General features: G+C 39.5%; 4 protein-coding genes across 5 annotated transcripts; 3 read left to right on the top strand and 1 right to left on the bottom strand.

The window, feature by feature from the left end:
- Positions 1 to 505: 505 nt before the first annotated feature.
- LOC137732192 (protein FATTY ACID EXPORT 2, chloroplastic-like) lies at positions 506 to 2,383 on the top strand. The gene is made up of 3 exons (XM_068471494.1): positions 506 to 1,045; positions 1,748 to 1,882; positions 2,100 to 2,383. Exons 1-3 carry the CDS (start codon positions 592 to 594, stop codon positions 2,237 to 2,239), a joined length of 729 nt encoding a protein of 242 aa, XP_068327595.1. The 5' UTR covers positions 506 to 591; the 3' UTR covers positions 2,240 to 2,383.
- Positions 2,384 to 2,969: 586 nt separating this feature from the next.
- Positions 2,970 to 5,435, bottom strand: LOC137732201 (protein TIFY 3B-like). Of its 2 annotated transcripts, none has more exons than XM_068471504.1 (5): positions 5,215 to 5,435; positions 3,984 to 4,092; positions 3,679 to 3,874; positions 3,504 to 3,561; positions 2,970 to 3,389 (listed from the first exon to the last, which is right to left on the bottom strand). In XM_068471504.1, exons 1-5 carry the CDS (start codon positions 5,322 to 5,324, stop codon positions 3,236 to 3,238), a joined length of 627 nt encoding a protein of 208 aa, XP_068327605.1. In that variant the 5' UTR covers positions 5,325 to 5,435; the 3' UTR covers positions 2,970 to 3,235. The 2 variants fall into 2 exon arrangements, with proteins under 2 accessions (XP_068327605.1, XP_068327612.1); XM_068471511.1 differs by having other exon boundaries at positions 3,984 to 4,086; positions 5,215 to 5,432.
- Positions 5,436 to 6,569: 1,134 nt separating this feature from the next.
- LOC137709976 (uncharacterized) lies at positions 6,570 to 13,102 on the top strand. Its single transcript, XM_068448953.1, has 10 exons — positions 6,570 to 6,805; positions 7,285 to 7,341; positions 7,435 to 7,502; positions 10,921 to 11,131; positions 11,210 to 11,310; positions 11,613 to 11,688; positions 11,786 to 11,845; positions 11,910 to 11,960; positions 12,051 to 12,129; positions 12,708 to 13,102. Exons 1-10 carry the CDS (start codon positions 6,731 to 6,733, stop codon positions 12,785 to 12,787), a joined length of 858 nt encoding a protein of 285 aa, XP_068305054.1. The 5' UTR covers positions 6,570 to 6,730; the 3' UTR covers positions 12,788 to 13,102.
- Positions 13,103 to 14,652: 1,550 nt separating this feature from the next.
- On the top strand, positions 14,653 to 15,496 carry LOC137717220 (probable E3 ubiquitin-protein ligase XERICO). Its single transcript, XM_068456516.1, has one exon. It carries the CDS (start codon positions 14,710 to 14,712, stop codon positions 15,361 to 15,363), a length of 654 nt encoding a protein of 217 aa, XP_068312617.1. The 5' UTR covers positions 14,653 to 14,709; the 3' UTR covers positions 15,364 to 15,496.
- Positions 15,497 to 19,497: the final 4,001 nt, after the last annotated feature.

Genomic DNA, 19,497 nt, shown 5'->3' with positions numbered 1-19,497 from the left:
TGCATAAAAAATATCTTAACTAATTACATGTTACATATTGGCAAGTGAACGGCCACATAATAAGTATAATTTACAACAATTAAGTATTTTTAGGATAATTAACGTTTTGGTAAAAAAAAAATTGTATAGGGTGTTTAATTAATATTAGTGATACAATTAATTAGCATGTAAAATATATTATTTTACAATGGAACAGTTTAGTAATCAAGCTAGTTTTTTATTACATCAGTGAACTAGTAAATAATTTTTATGAAATAAACATCATTTTTACTTTGATTATACGTAGTTATTTTTTAACAAACGATATTATTTACACCAAAGGTAATCCACTTCTAAATGATTTAGTAAACAACTTGTAACATAAATTTAATTTTAATTCCTCTTCAATTCAATCATCTAGAAAATCAACGAGTCATTAGCGTTCTCCTAATGGATAGCAAAAAAAGTTCAAACATTTTCTTCTTCTTCGGACATGCAACATGGAGTAGCATGTAGTGCCCACGATTTATTGTCAATAAGGTAAAAAAAGGAAGAAATAAACCTAAAGCCACACGAAGAATCCAGAAAACAAATTAAAAAGCTCACACGCATATGGCAGACTTGTGCATTTCCCAGTCCTCCCTTTTCCTCCTACGCCCCAAAATCGGAGCGTTCCACAACACCACCATTTCTCTTCTCCTCGGCGGCGGCGGAGCTAGGCGCCTGCAGCACAACAACAATCTCACCTTTCACGGATTCGGAGCGTCTCGCGGTTTGAGCTACACCACGTCGATTCAAAAACTTGGAGTGGTTTCCGACACGAAAACTACCACCATATTCACTGTTGATTCGGGAATCAAGGATATCGGTATCGAACCGGTTGCCGGCGGCGGAGACGGTGGGGGTAATTTTGGCGGCAGGGGAGGAGGCGGCGGCGGAGGGGGTGGAGGTGGAGGTGATAATAGTGAGGGTAAAGGGGAGGGCGAGGAGGGACCTGAAGAGATAAAGAAGAAAGGGATGTCGATGTCTCAGAAACTAACCCTAGGATATGCTGCCCTTGTTGGAGGTAATCAATCAAATTCCTTTGCTTTCGAATCGTTAACATCTTTGATTAGCTTGTAAATAATAAAGTTAACATCTTTGATTATCTTGTAAAATGTGAAGTTAACATCTTTGGTTAGCTTGTAAAATTTAAAGTTAACATCTTTGATTATCTTGTAAAATTGACTAGGAAGGTAGATAATAGTTAGATTTTGCCTGTGGGGTTGTTGCGATTATCGCTAAATTTTGTGTCTAGGCCTTGAGTTGTGCTTGTAATGTCAAAGGAAGTAAAGCATTTCGTGTTTGATGTCGAATAGTATAACGGTTGGTTTCCGATTTATTGGTGATCTCTGATTCGGCTACGGAGTTATGGATTCTGGTTGTAATGTGTATTTGCAAGTTTATAGGTGATTTTTAGTAGCGTTGCAATATAGGTCGGGTTATAGATATGGTTGGTTCCCATAGGAAGACTTTTTGTGTTTGCAAGTTCGAAGTTTTTTTAACTGGTCTACAAATTTTTCTTTTAGTTCGAGAAGCTTTTACAGTCTAGTATCTTCCAAATGTCACTAAGTATTTCGTACTCGAGGTACCTCCTTGGTTTTAAACTTCCAGTTAGCTTCTTGTGTCCCAAGACAACAAAATCCTGGGAATCAAATAATTATCTCATGGATAGCAATTATCCCTAGGAACATATCAGTTTATTGATGTCCAGTTGCTTTTTTGACAGTGGGTGGCCTTATGGGCTTTTTGAAGAGTGGCAGCCAGAAGTCACTGTTGGCAGGGGGAATATCAGCGGCCTTACTCTTTTATGTTTCTACTGAGCTTCCTGTAAGACCAGTGTTTGCATCATCTATCGGGCTTGGTAAGTGATCATCGCAATCATCTCATTTACTTATGTTGATAGTTGCTGCAGTAGTTGATTGGTGGATTATGTTTGCTTGACATATTTCAATTGTCTGATGCCGCAGAATACGGACAATTCTAGGATATCCCTTTTTGCTCTTTGCAAGTGCAGTTGAGTTTCTTGATTTTGTTCAACCTTAACTAATTTACTAATTTTCATTTTCTCCTACCTCCAGGGTTGTCTGCTGCCCTCCTAGCAGTGATGGGTTCTCGTTTCAAGAAGTCAGGGAAGGTATTTCCAGCCGGCGTTGTATCACTTGTGTCACTTGTAATGACCGGTGGCTACTTACATGGAATTCTGCGTAGCGCACACTGAAAACGCAGAATGTAAGTTAGACGGCAATAAATGTGAGTTTAGCGTATGGTATTTTGGATCTTTCTTTGTGTTGTAAGATGTGGTGCTTGAAACTTCATATGTTTTATCGACGATTACTCACTGTTAATTTTATATGCTTCCTCATCTGCTTGTGCATGTGTTTCCTTCCAGTATTTCCTATATTTCAGAGTAAAAGAAGCAATTTGTTGGCTGTGAAAATTGCTTGTGGTTGTGGTGTGCTCGTAGCTTCTGCCTATAATGAAAGTTCGAATCCAAGGAAGCGAAACAAAAAACTTCTTGAGTTGAATTCTACATTGCTTAACCTCGTGGATAAGAATTTCATATGCTTTGCCGTATGGCACACCACATTGCTTAACGTGAGCAAGATTGTGATGTGCCGTGCGGCAAAGCATATGAGATTTTGCAGAACGAAGGAATTGCGTGAAATGGAATGCAACGCGCTGAACCCCTCGATTGGGGACTCATACAGTACATGTTCGCACCGGAGCTTTAGTTTGAGGTTCAGCCACTGTGCCTAACCGTGCAAATTTGGTTCCAACACAAACTGCCGAACCGAGCTCAATTGATATACATTTCGGGGTGCCATAGAATGCAAAGCTAACTTGGATTTATTATAACAAGTAGCTGCATGTTCACCACACGACCGAGGCGACACAAATAGTTTGTCATTTGTTATAGTCAAGTCCACAACGTAATATAACATAACGAATACAATCAAACCGCCTCGGCATAAACAGGGGTAACAAGTTTACAAATTCTTCGTCACCAATCAAACACATAATTCATCGTCGACCACCAATCTGTCATTCAGGGTTGTTTTTCAGTTTCAATCGACGGATGATTTATACACGCACGGACCCGATTGCACGAACGGGCAATTTAAACACAACAGTTACTGGTTAAATGTACGTCTTTGCGAAATTACTACACATGCTGAGACATAAAATAGGATAGAATCATAGGAGTTCAAGCTGGCTAGGCAACCGAACTTGGTTGAGTTTCTTCCTGAACCATGGCAGATTGTTTGAAGCAACCCACACCCGGAGAAGCGTTATTGCTCGGATTAGTTTTTGCGTTGTCGCCCATCGGTGTTGCTGGCGAAGTAGGATATGGACTGTTGCTGACCAACCTGCAAGAATGAACAAGGAGCAATAAAAACACAGTGATCGATGTGTAAACTGAGATGGCCGCATAGGCACGGTGACAAAATGAAAACCCATCACAGGATTTGGAGAGGGGGTACCTGTCACGTCGCTTCTCCAGGAAGCGCTGAAGAGAGTGTCTCCTTGCAATGGGAAACCCTGAACCAACAGAAACAAGGAAGTAGGAACCGTGTAGCCATCATTAATAATCTCGTTAAGGAATTTACAATTATTGCATCGACATTACTACGTCTTGGTGAAGTATTGAATTCTTACCAGCTTCCAATTTGCTAATGGAACTCTTCTGATCAAGGTAGGGCTGGACAACTGGTGAACCAGGAGCAGAAGAGTTTTGCAGCGAAGACGACCCTGTACGAACCAGTGGACTTGGAGGACCGCTTGTCGCAGTATTCTTCACATCACTGGTCTTCTTATCAGCAGCAGCAGCCGCAATAAGCATAAGTTCACGAACCTATTACGCATTTAAGTGCATCAGTACAGAAAAACTCAAGTACGTAAATGACAGAGTTAGATGCAAATTGCTTAATGCTTACATTATTTAAGGACAGAAAAGAACCTACCTTTTCTGCAGTAATTGCGTCAAACACACTAACGCTCCCTGCGTAGAAGATGGTAAGCTGAGCCGGAGCAGGACTGGTAATGTTTGGTGCAGATGGTCCTTTCCTGGCACTAAAACATAAAGAACAACGACAAACCAAATTTCATGTGAGCCTAAGAAAGCGCAAGGCAAGGCTAAAAGCACTTTTGACAAGTAGAAGCACTTTTGACTACTTTTGTCAAAAAAAAAAAACTTAAAATTGTCTCTAGGTCATTGAAGCTCATTTTTACGAACACTTGAATTTTATAAAATTTTTGATGTTTTTCGGGGAAGAACTGCCAAGTTGCCAAAACAAGTCAGACGTGCTTTTAACTCTTCCAAAAGCAGCCAAGCTCATAAAAGCACTTCTAGCAGACGCGCTTTTGACAGAAGCAAACAAGCCCCAAATCTAGAGTTACAGTTAAAAGAAACAGAATTACATAATAACCAAATCTACTATATATTCTGCCTTAATTTTGCCTTAATTTCGCCTTAATTTCTTGTCTCCAAAACAGAAAGCACCACAAAGATCCAATTTCCTGCCAACCCAAAATTATGAAGCACAGCGGTGGAAAGGAGTTGAGTCCTGCATGACAGCATGGGTTCGAACCCCATCGGTGGCTATTCTAATACCTAATCTAACAAAATCTATCGTTTGACAAAAAAAAAAAAAAAAAAATTATGAAGCACAAACACAATCTACCAGCATCATAAAACTAACAAGCCAGATCAAAAACTAAATCACATTTATTTTTCCAAACTGCTACCCAACAAACTAAACAACGTTGGAAAATCCGATGGAAACAAACATGAACAGTACCACTCTGAAAGTTGCAACCGTGGAGGCACACAAATCCAAATTGACCTTATCTAAAACCAGAAAATTACAACTAGTGCAGCTGAAATTTCTTGTCTTTTGCAATAAAACCCCCAATAATTCGCAAAATAAATATCTTGTTCCAAACCACAGAAACAAAATCCTCCTAAACCCAAATTTCAGTCAAAGATTGACCCTTTCTTTCCAAACCCTTTTCATACCCATAATTCGTAGCGAAGTTGGCTAGAACAAAGTGCTCCTGAACATCCAAATTCGAAGTCACCCTTCTCGTAGTTTAAATTAATTAGAATATCGCTCGAATCAAAAGAGGGAAGGAAAAAAAAACCAACAAAAATAAGTTTCTAAATTTGCAATTTATACATAAATTTGAGATCACCTGAGGTTTTGCAGATCACCCTCTGTCTGGTTAGGCTTGTTTTGGGCAACCATTTCTTTCTCCATCTCTGAAAGCTTCACATCACAACCAACTTCTGCTTTTTCCGCCATTGCTTTTTCCTCACAGGTTGTTGCTTGCTTCACAACTTTCACAGAAAATATAGAGAAGCACAAAACAACTCATAAAAAAAAGCCGCTTCCTCCCGTGGCCAACTAAACCTATCTCTCAATTATTAATTCATTTTCACCATTTTTTTTTTCAATTTCCCCACGTGTTTAAAGTCCAGATGCTTTCCTGCAATTCAAAACGTTAACGACAATGCCCTGGCGTTTGGAGTGTGCTGTACGTCGCCGTTGATGTTATCGTATTCGTGACCACATACGATCGTGTGGTCACAACTATGTTTCTACTTTCTGATTATGTGTGTTGTTGGGTTATTGCTTTCTCGGGGAAAAATCTTACCCATACATAAAATGTTATTTACTTGAGATATGCTACATGATATCTTTTAAAAGTAAAAGTCTTCATAGAATTTTCGACATTTCATGTTTTTTGCATAATATTTTATAATATTAGCATGAAAATTATGCAAAAAATAAGAAGTGACAGAAAGTTCATAAAGAGTTTCTCTTTTGAGAGTCTCTTTAGCATTTATTTATTTACTTTGTTTTTTTCTTACTTCTTTAAAGATTAGACTTGAACATTCACTTTTATTATAAAACCATCTTAGATTTTGATATTAACACTTAAAAAAAGTTATTTTAAAGTTAATTTGACTTGCGTTGCGTTATCCATCTTGTTAAGCAAAACGGTTAGAGTAAGAAATAGTAAATGCAAATTATAGACGGAATTTAAAAAACTCATTTAAACCAGTCTATTCTAGTAGCTTCTTTTTCACTAAAAAATGAAAGAAAAAATATCCTCTTTAAGAGTGTAAATGTTTTTTTTACCTAGTGCCAATAACATCATAATGTACTTCTAATGATTTGCTTAGAACTATTTGCAGTCAAATCACGTTCTTTATTTAAAAGTTGAATTTTAACTGAAAAAAAAAACCTAAAAATTATTTTAATAGCTCTCTAAAGAAAAATTATAATGCGCGTGACGCTTTTAGCCAATCTTATTAATTTCTATCACCTAACAAAAAAAACAATTTTAATCGCATGATATAATTTTCAAAAGATAAATTATCGTTTGCAATGTACTGGGTGTTACTATTCCCTTCTGAAAATTAATAATGAATCTGCAGAAGATCTGCACCGTCCAACACGTTGACTGTTCCGGACGGTTGTGATTATTTAGCATTTATCTCTCAAATTTAATCCTTTGAAACTAAAGTAAAAGAAAAGAAAAAAACCGGAAGCCAAACTCGGCGGGTAACCCGAAATCTGCCGGGTAAAGAAAAAGCCGAGTGAAAAAATGGAAATGCTCGAAGCTTGATGGTGGAGGAAGCCATGAAAATTGAAGATTGACTCGGTCTGTATAAAAAATCGATCCACAATTTGCATGCGAGTGAATGGAGCCTCCGTCGTTCCAAGAAGCTCCGCGCTGCGACGTCTGCAAATGCAGCTTTAACGCTTTCAGGCGACGGGTACCCATCTCTCTCCCTACGATTTTTTCTTTTCTTTCAGAAAGTAATGGAATTTGATTAATTTAGGAGTACCCTTTTATTTAGTTTCTCCTTCATATCGAATCCAGAAGGACCCCTTTACATAATTTCCACTGCCATGGCTTCCCATGCTTTATTGGGATCTCAAAGTTTAGAGTTTTAGTTAAATTTTTCCCAATTGGGTAAGATCAGAGCTGAAAATTTGATTTTTATGGCCATGATGCTTCTTTTATGATGATCTAAAACTGGGTTTTTTTTTTCTTTTCCAATTGGTATTATTGATTGATCATCTTGCCGCAAGTTACAACCTTTGAATCCAACTTAAGCATTCAGCATTTCTTGTTTGTGATTGTCACAAGCAACTTTAGAGTTAATGAACCCAAATGCTTATAACTAAAGTTACTATTTTTGGAGTAGTTTATTCAGCGCAGTTGATGCTCTTTAGCTTATGATTTATGCAGCATCATTGCCGGTCTTGTGGGCGGACATTATGCCACGAACACTCGGCAAACCAAATGGTGTGTTTGTTTTCCTTAAAGCTTTGTTTATCTTTGCAGCAAAGCTTCCAATTGATGAACTTTTAATTAGTGATCGTGTTTTTGCAATCTCAGGCTTTACCACAGTTTGGCATTTATTCACCCGTTAGAGTTTGCAGTGAATGTTTCAATGACTCCTCTCGGTAAATTACTCCTCATTGAACTTTTTAGAATACGCATACTTCTATACATGCTTGTTGAATTGTATATCTTATCTGTTTTGGCGTTTTTCATTCATCGAATCCATTATAATTCTAAGGGTAATGCTAGGGAGACAATCTTTTTAAACCAAATTTAAAAACCATTTGACGTGGTTGTTGATGATTGGATTATTACTCAAGTGTTGATTAACGTGCTTATTTCCTATTGATGTCACATCACATGATTTGCAAATTTGGTCTACCTAGCAATATTCTAAATATATATTGTCTGTGATGTTTGTGAGTTCTTGCTGTGACTACTGGAGTTGATTGACGATGGAAATGAATCACTGGTTGCAGCTTGAAGACTCTTGAAATCCTATTTTTAATGAAAACTTAATTGATCTTGGTGAGCTAAGCTTGCAAATTTGTCAACCAACTTAAGTAGCCGACTAGAAATAGAAACTCAAGGGAAGTTGCCACAGATGGCAACTCCCAGTAAAAAGCTACAGTTCAGGTTACATCTGATTGCCTTGGTTCTAAAGGTGGCATTGATTTCTTTCATTAAACAGTCAAGGATTCGCTCAGACGGAGAAGGTATTTATAGGAGGAGATTTAAATGGACACGTGAGCAAGGAGACAGGCAACTATGGAGGTTTTCATGGTGGCCATGGTTTTGGGGAGAGAAACGAGGATGGAGAAGCCATCTTGGATTTTGCAATAGCATATGATCTCTTCCTAGCCAACACCACCTTCTTTAAGAAGAGCGAAGAACATGTGATCACCTACAAGAGTGGGTTGTCAAAAACACAAATTGATTTCTTCTAATGAGGAAGGGGGATCGTATAACTTGTAAGGATTGCAAAGTTATACCGGGAGAGAGCTTGGCTAATCAACATCGCTTGTTGGTGATGGATGTACATATCAAAAGAGAGAGAAAAAAGAACAAGACCTTGAAATGCCCATGGACTAGATGGTGGAATCTAAAAGGAGAAAAACAAGTCATTTTCAAAGAAAGTAATCACCCAATGCGTGTGGGATAGAGAGGGGGAAGCTAGCCAAATGTGGGATTCCATGGCTAGTTGTATCCAAAAAGTAGCAAAAGGGGTATTAGGAGAGTCCAAGGGCTTTGCTCCACACCAAAAGGAATCTTGGTGGTGGAATGAGGAGATACAAACAAAGGTTAAGTCTAAGAAGGAATGTTGTAAGGCCTTATACAAGGATAGGACCGATGAAAACGGTGAAAGGTGTAGAATAGCGAAGCAGGAGGCGAAGAAAGCTGTGAGAGAAGCTAAGCTAGCGGCTTATAATGATATGTATAAGCAACTAGATACCAAAGAAGGAGAGTTGGATATCTATAAATTAGCTAGAGCAAGGGAAAAGAAGACAAGAGACCTAAACCAAGTGAGGTGCGTCAAGGATGAGAATGGAAAGGTTCTTGCTACAGAGAACGCGGTCAAAGACAGGTGGAGAGGTTATTTTCATAATCTTTTTAGTGAAGGACATGAAAGGAGTACTTCTCTGGGGGAGTTGAGTAACTCAGAAGAAGATGCCAAATGAGTGGCGAAAGAGCACTTTGGTGCCTATCTACAAGAATAAGGACGACGTACAAAATTGCATGAACTATAGGGGTATTAAGCTAATGAGTCATACAATGAAGCTTTGGGAGAGAGTCATTGAGCATAGATTGAGGCAAGAGACAAGGGTCTCGGACAACCAATTCGGGTTCATGCCAGGGCGCTCAACCATTGAGGCAATCTATCTCTTACGAAGATTGATGGAAAGATATAGAGATATGAAAAAGGATTTACACATGGTCTTTATAGATTTGGAAAAAGCGTATGATAGGGTCTCAAGAGACATTCTTTGGAGGATTTTAGTGAAGAAAGGAGTACGAGTGGCATATATCCAAGTTATAAAGGTTATGTATGATGGAGCAAATACTGCCGTAAGAACTCATGAAGGACAAACCGAAAGCTTCCCCATAACGGTAGGGTTACATCAAGGCTCATCTTTAAGTCCTTACCTTTTTGCATTGGTAATGGATGAGTTAATGGGACATATTCAAGATGATATTCCTTGGTGTATGCTTTTCGCATACGATATAGTGTTGATAGATGAAACTCAGGAAGGGGTAAATGCGAAGCTTAACCTTTGGAGAGAAGTGTTGGAATCTAAAGATCTTCGCCTAAGTCGGTCAAAGACAGAATATATGGAGTGCAAGTTCAGTGCAAATGGAGGCCCAAATGCGTTAGGGGTGAGGATCGGAGACCAGGAAGTACCAAAGAGCGACCGCTTTCGCTACCTAGGATCTATATTGCAAAAGAACGGAGAATTAGATGGAGACCTCAAGCATAGAATACAAGCTGGATGGATGAAGTGGAAAGGTGCATCCGGTGTGTTGTGTGACCGTCGTATGCCATTGAAGCTCAAGGGAAAATTTTATAGGACGACAATAAGGCCGACGATGCTGTACGGCACAGAATATTGGGCGGTGAAGCATCAACATGTACATCAAATGGGTGTAACGGAGATAAGGATGCTCCGTTGGATTTATGGGCACACGAGAAAGGATAAGATTAGGAATGAGGATATCCGAGGTAAAGTAGGAGTAGCCGAAATTGAAGGAAAGATGAGAGAAAATTGGTTACGGTGGTTTGGACATGTACAACGAAGGCCTACTGACGCTCCGGTTAGAAGATGCGACTACGGGACAAAGGTCTAGGGCCGAAGGGGTAGAGGAAGATCTAGGAAGACTTTGGAAGAGACTCTAAGAAAAGACTTAGAGTACTTAGATCTAACGGAAGACATGACACAAAACCGAACGTAATGGCGTTTTAGGATTCATATAGCCAACCCCACTTAGTGGGAAAAGGCTTTGTTGTTGTTGTTGTTGTTGTTGTATTAAACATTCAAGGGCTACTGGTCTTTTAAGTAGTTGGTAATAAAGTATTGCTAGGCCTTCAGGGTAAGCTATAATGGAATCATGGAAAGGAAACCCCCTTTCAGTGTTTGAGTTTGTCCAGGGGTGAAGGTGCTTTAGTGGCAATAATTGGCTAATGAACCTGAAAAGGATCATGCAGGTGTACTCATTTGTATATCTTATTTACGTATGGAGATTCATGCCATGCCTTCCCCTACTGTGCGTAGTTGTTCATGTACACTTGTACTTCTTACTCTTTCCTTTTGCCCTACTGCTCAAAAAGTATGTTAGTGAAGAATACTGAGCACTTTACAGGCTTCCACCCTAATCTGTGTTCCATTCTGATATTGTTGTTTTGCTACCCCACGGTGAATTGCTAAAGTTGGGACTTCTTGTCCTTTGGTCTTCTTCTCTCAATTATTTTTCCTTTTATTTTCTTTGAAGGAAACGAAAAATCTTTTCTACTATTGGGTCATTTTGGGTTTTGTTTTTGCACAGAACTACCAAACGTGATGGACAAGCTTCTTCGGATGGAGTTGATGGTGTAACATCTTCAGTTTCTAGATTGGACATTGATTCAGATGTAGATTCAAGGGCTGAACCAACTGTACAGTATCAGCCTGTCCCAGCCATTTCAGACTGCAAGTGTGGAATGCCTTTATGTATTTGTGAAGCGCCAGTGCCATCTGTGGATGCAGCTCCCTTGCAGGTATAATTTTTCCAATTTCTTTGGATGTTGCTTCTGCACATTGTATTTATCTCAAGGTTATATTTTTGTTTGTGGCAGAGCAAAACCGTATCCACCTCTGCCCCTCGGCCGACTCCAAAACCAAAGAAGACAGAAACTGCTTTAAAACCCAAAGCTTCCACGTCTAATAGCAAGCAGAGGTTGGTTGCCTCTAGGTTTTTGTCTGCCATACCTGTAACTCCTGGCCTGACATAATGGATAATGGTTGAATCTTGATTTACTATGTGATTTCTGTGTGATAAGCTCACAATGTAGACATGCAGTTATATTCGGAAAATGTAGCCATTTTATAATGGCCATTCCCTCCATTTGTTTCTATAAACATTGATGTTCGTAAACAATAATGTTTCTGCATTATGCTTAACTGTAAACTGGCTATGTGGGATGTTGGTGCCAAAGTACCCTGTGTAATGGTCTGTAATTATTTGTATAAACTTTGCAGTTCTGTCTTCAATCTTGGTCAAGCGAACAACGGAATTTCTGATAAAACCCAGACTGATTATGAAGCCAACGGGGAGGTATAACTTTTAAGTTTTCTATTTAGTCACCAAAGGTACAATCATGCAGAAGAAATTTAGTTGCTCTAGATTATGACTTCTTTATGTGCTTTTTTAGGGTATGAGAGAAGCTATAAAGAATAGTGACGTTGCTGCCGTCAAGAAGCTTCTGAGTGAGGTAACAGTTAGAGTAAAATTAATATCTAAAAAGTGGGTTTTATGTAACACTCTCATTTTGGCAGGGTGTTGATGTGAATTACCATGACAAGCAAGGACTTTCTTTGCTACATTTAGTATGTTCTCTCTCTCTCTCTCTCTGTTGTGTCTGTGCATGTATCAAATGGTTCCAGGGCTTATATATCTTTTTGTGACACTAATGTCAGGCAGCGGTCTTTAATCAAACTGAGATTGTTTTTGCCCTCATGGATGGTGGAGCAAGCCTGGACTACAAGAATGCACAGGGTAATTTTTTTTCCCCAGTTTTCTTAGATTTTAAGTTGTTGCTGAACTTTATTTTGTAAGATAGCTAATAAAGATTACCAAGGCATGAGTGGGGAATGTCCTGTCGACATAAATTTTTGTGTTTGAATGGTCGAATTGTGCTTCATTTAGCCTAGTTTGTATCCATCTGGTTGTTCTTTTGGTGAATCTCTCCGATCATCTGCCCAAAAGCTGGGATATGAGAGGTGGTGACAATAAGTGCACTTTGCTTCCCGAATGCAAGACACCATCATGAGTTGTCTTACCCCTTGCATAAAGGTGCATGTCTTACCAGCGTGGTGCGTACGCCCGTGGAAGTGGGGTGCATGCAGAGGGTACCTGTTTAGATGAAGTAACATAAATATCAATGTTGTTTTGTAGAGTCATAGATGAAAGAAAAGTAATACAAGTATCAATGTTGTTCTGTTGAGTCATAGATGAACTTTTTCTTTCGCTCACATTTGGATTATAGCCGAGAACACTTTAGTAGCTAGTAGGCAACTTTTGCTCACATATTGCATCACTTGGTCACCACTTGACTGGCTCCTTCTTACACACAGGGGAAACACCATTGGACTGTGCTCCCGCCACTCTCCAATACAAAATGCGACAGAAGATGGAAGAAAATAGAAGACCGTGAGGACTGTATTTAGCCATGTATAACCATTTTTAAGATACGTGTGCAAGTCATTTGTTTCCGCTCGAGAAGTTTTTTCTGACAAAGTACCTGATGGGTTTCTGTTATAGATTGTTATATATATATTTGACACGCCTGGCAAAGGACACAATGCTACATTTTTGGAGTGTCAATAAGAGATCTCTCCGATGGCATCGGAAATATCATCTTCTGTTTGTGATAGGGAAAAAGGGGGGATCACACTATCCTGGGTATTGATGCGAATTATGCCAATAAAGTTTTTGCTTTTGTGGTTATGGTATTTGGTGTTTGCTGCATCATAAACTGTACTCAACTTTTTCTTTGGTAAATGGCTTTTGTTGTGACTTGTGAGGATGGAAGCAATAAAGCAACGATCATTTGTGGGGTGCATTCTTATCGCTAATTGCAGTGAAAAGTAAAGGGGAATTTGGAAAAACTGTTGTACCTTGGTGGAATGTGACTAGGATACGGTGCATCAAAAGGTGGTAATCAAACATGCAAATTGCAGAGGGTCATGCTCACGTATCATGAAAAAGTTATTTATCATAAGAAAAAATGTATCCACTTGTGTATTCTTGAATTTCAATAGTAGACTGTAAATGACACAAGAAATCGATATGACAAAGCGATTGTCAGCTACAATATAAGTGAATCTCAATACGCATTAACAGATGTTTAACAGATGTGTGACTGATAGTTCATGTCGTTGATGTGAGTGATTATTAAAATGCATTGGCAGACGACTGTTATTTGTGTCATCAGTGACAATTGCACACACAATCACTTGTATGCGGTTAATCTAATTGGGTTGATAGATTTGGATCTAATAATCTATCAACCACTAGCGATCATCCACGTACATGTGAGTGACTATTAATAATTGTCAACTATGGATGTAAGTTGGTTTTACAATGCATCAATGGCTAACTGACAACTAAGTAGATGTCAAATACTAAAGTTTGAGTGATTGTCAGTCATTAATATAAAGTGCAGGCCTTTTATCCAAAGGTATTCCTATTTTAGGTCAAAATGGGAAATAGTTATGGGACCACTCCACAACGATCTAAACTATCTATTTTTTAAGTTGCATTTTATAAATAATTCTTGCAAAATATTTAGCCAAATTGAAAATATTTAAAGTATCTGAATAAATTCAAAGAAATTGACGAACACTATCTTCTAACAAACATTAAAATTTCATCATAACAATCAAATGAGGACTTAAAAAATAAATAATCTAATCGTTGAAGTTCAATATATAATGAGTGATACAACTTGTCTCCATTCATGAAAATCCTTGCTAATTAAGACTGTGACATAAGTGAATTTAAAAGTAAAAATCCCTTTTAATAAAGGTTCTGATATAAGTGAACTTCACAACAGATCAATGACTTGACACATAGGATAGGACGACGGTTGCCAACCCATCTCACAATTGGTCATCAAAGCAGGTATATAAACAAGGGACGAAATTAAAAGAAAAAAAAAGGAAAAAAAGTTAGTTGTAATCTTATGGTCAGATCCACATGCTTTACCTTTAATGATGATGCATTACAAAACTTGTATACTAATTCCACCGACCTAATCTTTCTAATTAATCTGCAAAACCAAACATAATCAAACCTATTTAAAACCTATGAGCCACCGACCCTTCCAACTGACTCAGAAACGCACAAATCAATCCCCCAATAACGAATCAAACGACAACGGTGACCAGTCAGCCAGTCGGTCACAATTTACAAAGCATAAAAGCAAACGGACCCCACGCGCATCATCCTTCCACTTCACAACACACAAACCCACCTCTTTATAAAGCAGCTGGATGCCATTGGGAACTTCCCCTTTTCCTCCTCCTCTGCTTTTCTTCTCTTCTTCCACTGCTTGCTCTACATTTCTTCCTTCATATGGTTTCTTCGCTGCTCGCATTTGATCCGATGGGTTTCTTCGTCGTCGACGACGCATCCTCGTCGGGCTTGATACTGAGCCACGTACTGTACAAAGCGGCTTTTGTAATTGCTTTGATGAGATGGGTTGTGTTCTGGGCGCTCAGACTCAGACAAACACTCTCCTCCTCCTCCGCTTCCTCCACCGCCGAGGAGGGATTTGATTTCCTACAGGCGGAGTACGATAAAGAATCTTGCTCCTCTTCTTCCTCCGCTTCTACCCAACTGATCAGGGACTGTCTGACTCAGACCACCTTCGGAGAAATCACAGAGCGGAGAGGGAGTTACGGAATCAACGGCGGCGGCGACTGCGACACGTGCGCGGTGTGCTTGAGCCAGCTGGAGATGGGGGACGAGGTCAGGGAGATGCGGAACTGCTGCCACGTGTTCCACACCGAGTGCATTGACAGGTGGCTCGAGTATAATGATCATCATCACCACCACCACCATCATGATAATCATGATGAGGATAATCAAAAGACTTGCCCGCTCTGCAGGACTCCATTGCTGACGTCATCGCAGATACAGAGCCTGAGCTGGGATCACAGCAGATCGCAGCCCAGCTGGGCCGTTGAGAGACTGCTCTACCTTTTTGGGGATGATCTTGAGTTTTGATTTGTACAAGTATAATTTTACGTTATAGAGCCATTTTGGTTGAGCGAGGTGTTACTGTGTAAATTGTGATTCTTGATTAGTCCAAATTAATAAATAAACAGACATTTGTGAATTATATTGTAAGTTAAGTGTTAGTCGAGTCAGTGTGTTCTCATTTTTTAATCGATTTTTTTTTAATTTTTTTACTAGCTATGATATTGTCTTGCACCCGAGTTCCAACTGATTATTATTATTTTTTTTTTAAGAGGAATACGATATTTGATATTCATTGCAAGCAAAGCAATACAAGTACAAACTGACAACAAACTGAGAATAGTGTGCATATTGGGCCTCAATGAAACCTTGTCGGCGCTTTCAATCCGATCTAAGGAAAAGTAGCGTCCCGCACAACAGAAGGACCTATCCCCAAATGTCAATACATAATCAAATTACAAGATATCCCTAAGCAAATCAGGAGAATCTTCCACCCACCAAACATGTAGCGTATAACCATTGCTGTGCTGTGAGCGTCAACCATGCAGCAAAGCATGCGACCATGGCTTCCATAGTCCTTTCCACACGCTGCAAAACTAGCCTGAACCACCAGCTGAAAATGTCTCCAACAAATTGGAGGTAACTCGACGCTAAACGACGTAATCAATCTTCAGACAAGCGCTCTCCTAGAGAACCTAAGGAGACCTAGGAACCCTAGAGAGCAATTTTCCTAGGAAGACCAAGACTAAGCTATGAAAGCTAAATAAAACTAAAATTACAAAAACCTCTCCCGAGGCGAATCAAAGGGAAATAAACCGAGAAAGGACCAACATCCGATGCACCCGGCCAGTGGGATGCAGGCATCCACTCACCGAAATACGAAACCGCACAAGCCAAAGGGAGCCACAACCAAATCTGGAAACCCCATCAGACCCAAATCAAGATAACCTTGAGAAGGGCAAACCCGGATATAGGGAGGAGACCCGAAATCACGGGACATGCGTGCAAAAGGTGGGGGAGAAAGCAGGGAAGGAAGAAACTAAAAGGGCCGGCGGGGTTGGCGCAAGGACGGGGAAGGATAAATCGGAAAGGGAAAGGGGTCGGGGGAAGGGACGCACAAGGGAGGGGGAGAGGGAGGTGGAAAAAAAAATCGGAAAAAAAGGCGAAGGGGGAAGGCTGGGTTGGGGAAGAGCAAAGAAGGGAGAGCTATGAAGAGGAAAGGAGGGCCTACCACCGGCCCCCAGCCATAGCCAGAGAACGGCTGTGAGGAGGGAAGTGGTAGGCGGCTAGGGTTTTTGGAATTAAGTTTCACAAATGTGGAAGCCACGTCAAAATAAATGAGGACCTTAAATTTGTCACGTCATCATTTAACGGCTTACTTAACAAATTTTCAAACGGATGTATAAAATCGAAATAAAATGATAAGTAATATATGAAATTGAAATGTTTTAAAGATGATGTAAGGAATTGAATCAATCTTAAATTTGAGAGGGTAAAATGTAATTTACCCATAATTATATCATTGAATTAAAAAAAACTAACCTTTTACATGGGTTACATGGGTCTTCTACATATGTGTCCCTCATTAGACCAATCATAAAGGATGCCAAGTCTTTGCTGCTTTCAATCACTGAAGCTACTGCGTCCCACATCCGTCGCCAAACCAATTCCGTAGCCCATAGTATTTAACTTTTAAATTCATGAATTCAATGCTCTAAGAGCAGCTCCAGCGGGAGCAACCGCTCGAGGGACAGGCTGCGGAACAGTGCCGGATTGCCAGAGGGAGGAAGTCCAGCGTTGGCTGGCGAGCGAGCCCGAGCAGGCCCGAGCTCCAGGCCGGTGGATTCCTGCCAGCCCGAGCGCCCGAGGGCTGTCTGACGTGGGCTGACGTCGTCGTCCTCTTCTTCGTCATCGTCGTCCTCTTCGCCCTCATCCGCGTCGTCGTCGTCCTCGTCGGCGTCCTCCTCTTCTTCGTCTACGCTGTCGTCGGATTTGGACTCGGACTCGGACTGCGACTCGTACAGCTCCGGCCAAAGATGTCAGATGTCTTGAAGATTTTGGAAGGCTTTGTTGGGCAGTCAGGACATACAAAGGGATCACAAGGTGGAACCAACCTCTTTGAGGCCAGGCCTCATGATTTCTCCAGGACTTGTAGTAATGTGCATCAAGAGTCTTCTTTCATCATTGAAGCCATGGAGCTTCCAGGACCTCGTTGACAAGAAAATATCGAGTTGTATTGTAGTATTAAAGAGAAATTGTAATGGAAAAGCTTAACTTCTTTTTCCTCTACAACTTCCTCCATAGCCTTCATCCTCTCAAAGCTCACACAAATTTGCAGAGAAAATCTCCTCTTTGTATTCTTGAGAAAACGAATTGGGATTGGATTTGGGAAAGTGAATGAGACAGAGGGAGGGAGGGACGAGAGAGGAGCTGCCAATTGGGATTGGATTGCAAATAAAATTATTTTATAAATAAATAAAATATTAATATTTTATTACCAATTACCGGGGCTATTCAAGTGCAACGGTGGAGATACAAAAGGTGATTACTGTTCATTAATGGTAATTACTGTTCATGAGGTGGATCAAATAGTGAATAGCCAGGGGGAAGGGCTCCTACACTGGAAGTGCTCTAAAGTCGCACTAAAAGAGAAGAAACAAAATTCATAAGGCTTGTAGAGTATGTAACAAAATTTTTAGTAAATATAACATTATATGTATGCGGTTTGGTTTGATTAGTCCATGATTTTTAAAAATTAAAATCATACTGATCTTTGCGAGTTTCTTCATGTGAATCAAATTGACAAACAAAAAATAAAATAATAATCAAACCGTTTGGTTTAGCCAACTCTCCTATATAATTATAAGGTAAATTGCGTTTTAACCCCTCAGGTTTGATGTCTATTTCAATTCCTTATAACATCTTTAAAGCATTTCAATTTTATAAATTTACTTATCATTTTATTTGAATTTCATACTTTCGTTAGAAAACTTAATAAAATATTTAAAATATTAAAATAATTATTTAAACAAAAGTTAAAAAAAATTAAAATAAATAAATAAATAAACAAAACTAGATCCTTTATCACCCAACCCTTCCCCTGTCATCCACCCCTTCCCCCATCCCCCACCCCTTCTCCTACCCCCCAACATTCTTTCTCTCGCATCACTCTCTCTCCCCAACTATCTCATTCTTTCTCAACACTCTCCCTCACTCGACGAAAATCCCGATCAATCAAGTCGATGAAGACCACCACCATCTCCGACGAATTTCAGACCACCAACATCGTCATTAAAATCTCTTTTTCCCCTTGAACTCATCTCTGACGTCAGTTTGGAGAAAAATGAACCCCAAACATTGATTCGACGAGCTCCGACACGGAGCTACTTTGCCAGCTAGTTTTGCCAGTGTACTGGGGGAAGAGCTTGGCGGGGATGTTCTCATCGGAGATGGAGGTGCAGTGGGGAGGGAAGTGGTTGCGGGTGATGGGGGTGGGAGGGTGGGCACGAGTGGGGATTTGATTTTTTTTTTTTTTTTTTTTAACTTTTGTTTAAATAACTATTTTAATATTTTAAATATTTTATTAAGTTTTCAACACGTGGCATAAATATGGCAACCACATCAGAACAAATGGGGACCTCAAATTTGCCACGTCATCACTTAACGATTTACTTAACAGATTTTTAAATGGAAATAAAATGATAAGTAATGTATGAAATTGAAATGTTTTAAAGATGTTGTAAGGAATTGAAATCAATCTTAAACTTGAGGGGGGTAAAGTGTAATTTACCCATAATTACCCTTATAGCATTGTATTTAAAAAAACTAACCTTTTACATGGGTTACATAGGCCTTCTGCGTATGTGTCCCTCATTAGACCTATAGTCTTTGCTGCTTTCGATCGTTGAAGCTACTACATTCCACATTCGTCGCCAAACCAATTTCGTAGCCTATGGGCTAGCCCGTTTTGCCCTCCATTATGGAGGAGATAGTATATGGGTTGAAGAAACTCCCTCTTTGATTAGTGATTTAGCTGAGGAGGACAACTCCACCCCTTGCACTTCTTAGCCTATTCCTGGCTCTTTTGAAAAAAAAAAAAATATATATATCTAAATTCATCAAAAAAAAAAAAAAACTAATCTTTTACAATGAAAAAATAAC

Source organism: Pyrus communis, chromosome 1 (assembly GCF_963583255.1).
Source record: "Pyrus communis chromosome 1, drPyrComm1.1, whole genome shotgun sequence".
NCBI lineage: Eukaryota > Viridiplantae > Streptophyta > Magnoliopsida > Rosales > Rosaceae > Pyrus > Pyrus communis.
The sequence above is the reverse complement of the archived record's forward strand: the minus strand, read 5'-3'. Positions and strand labels throughout refer to the sequence as shown.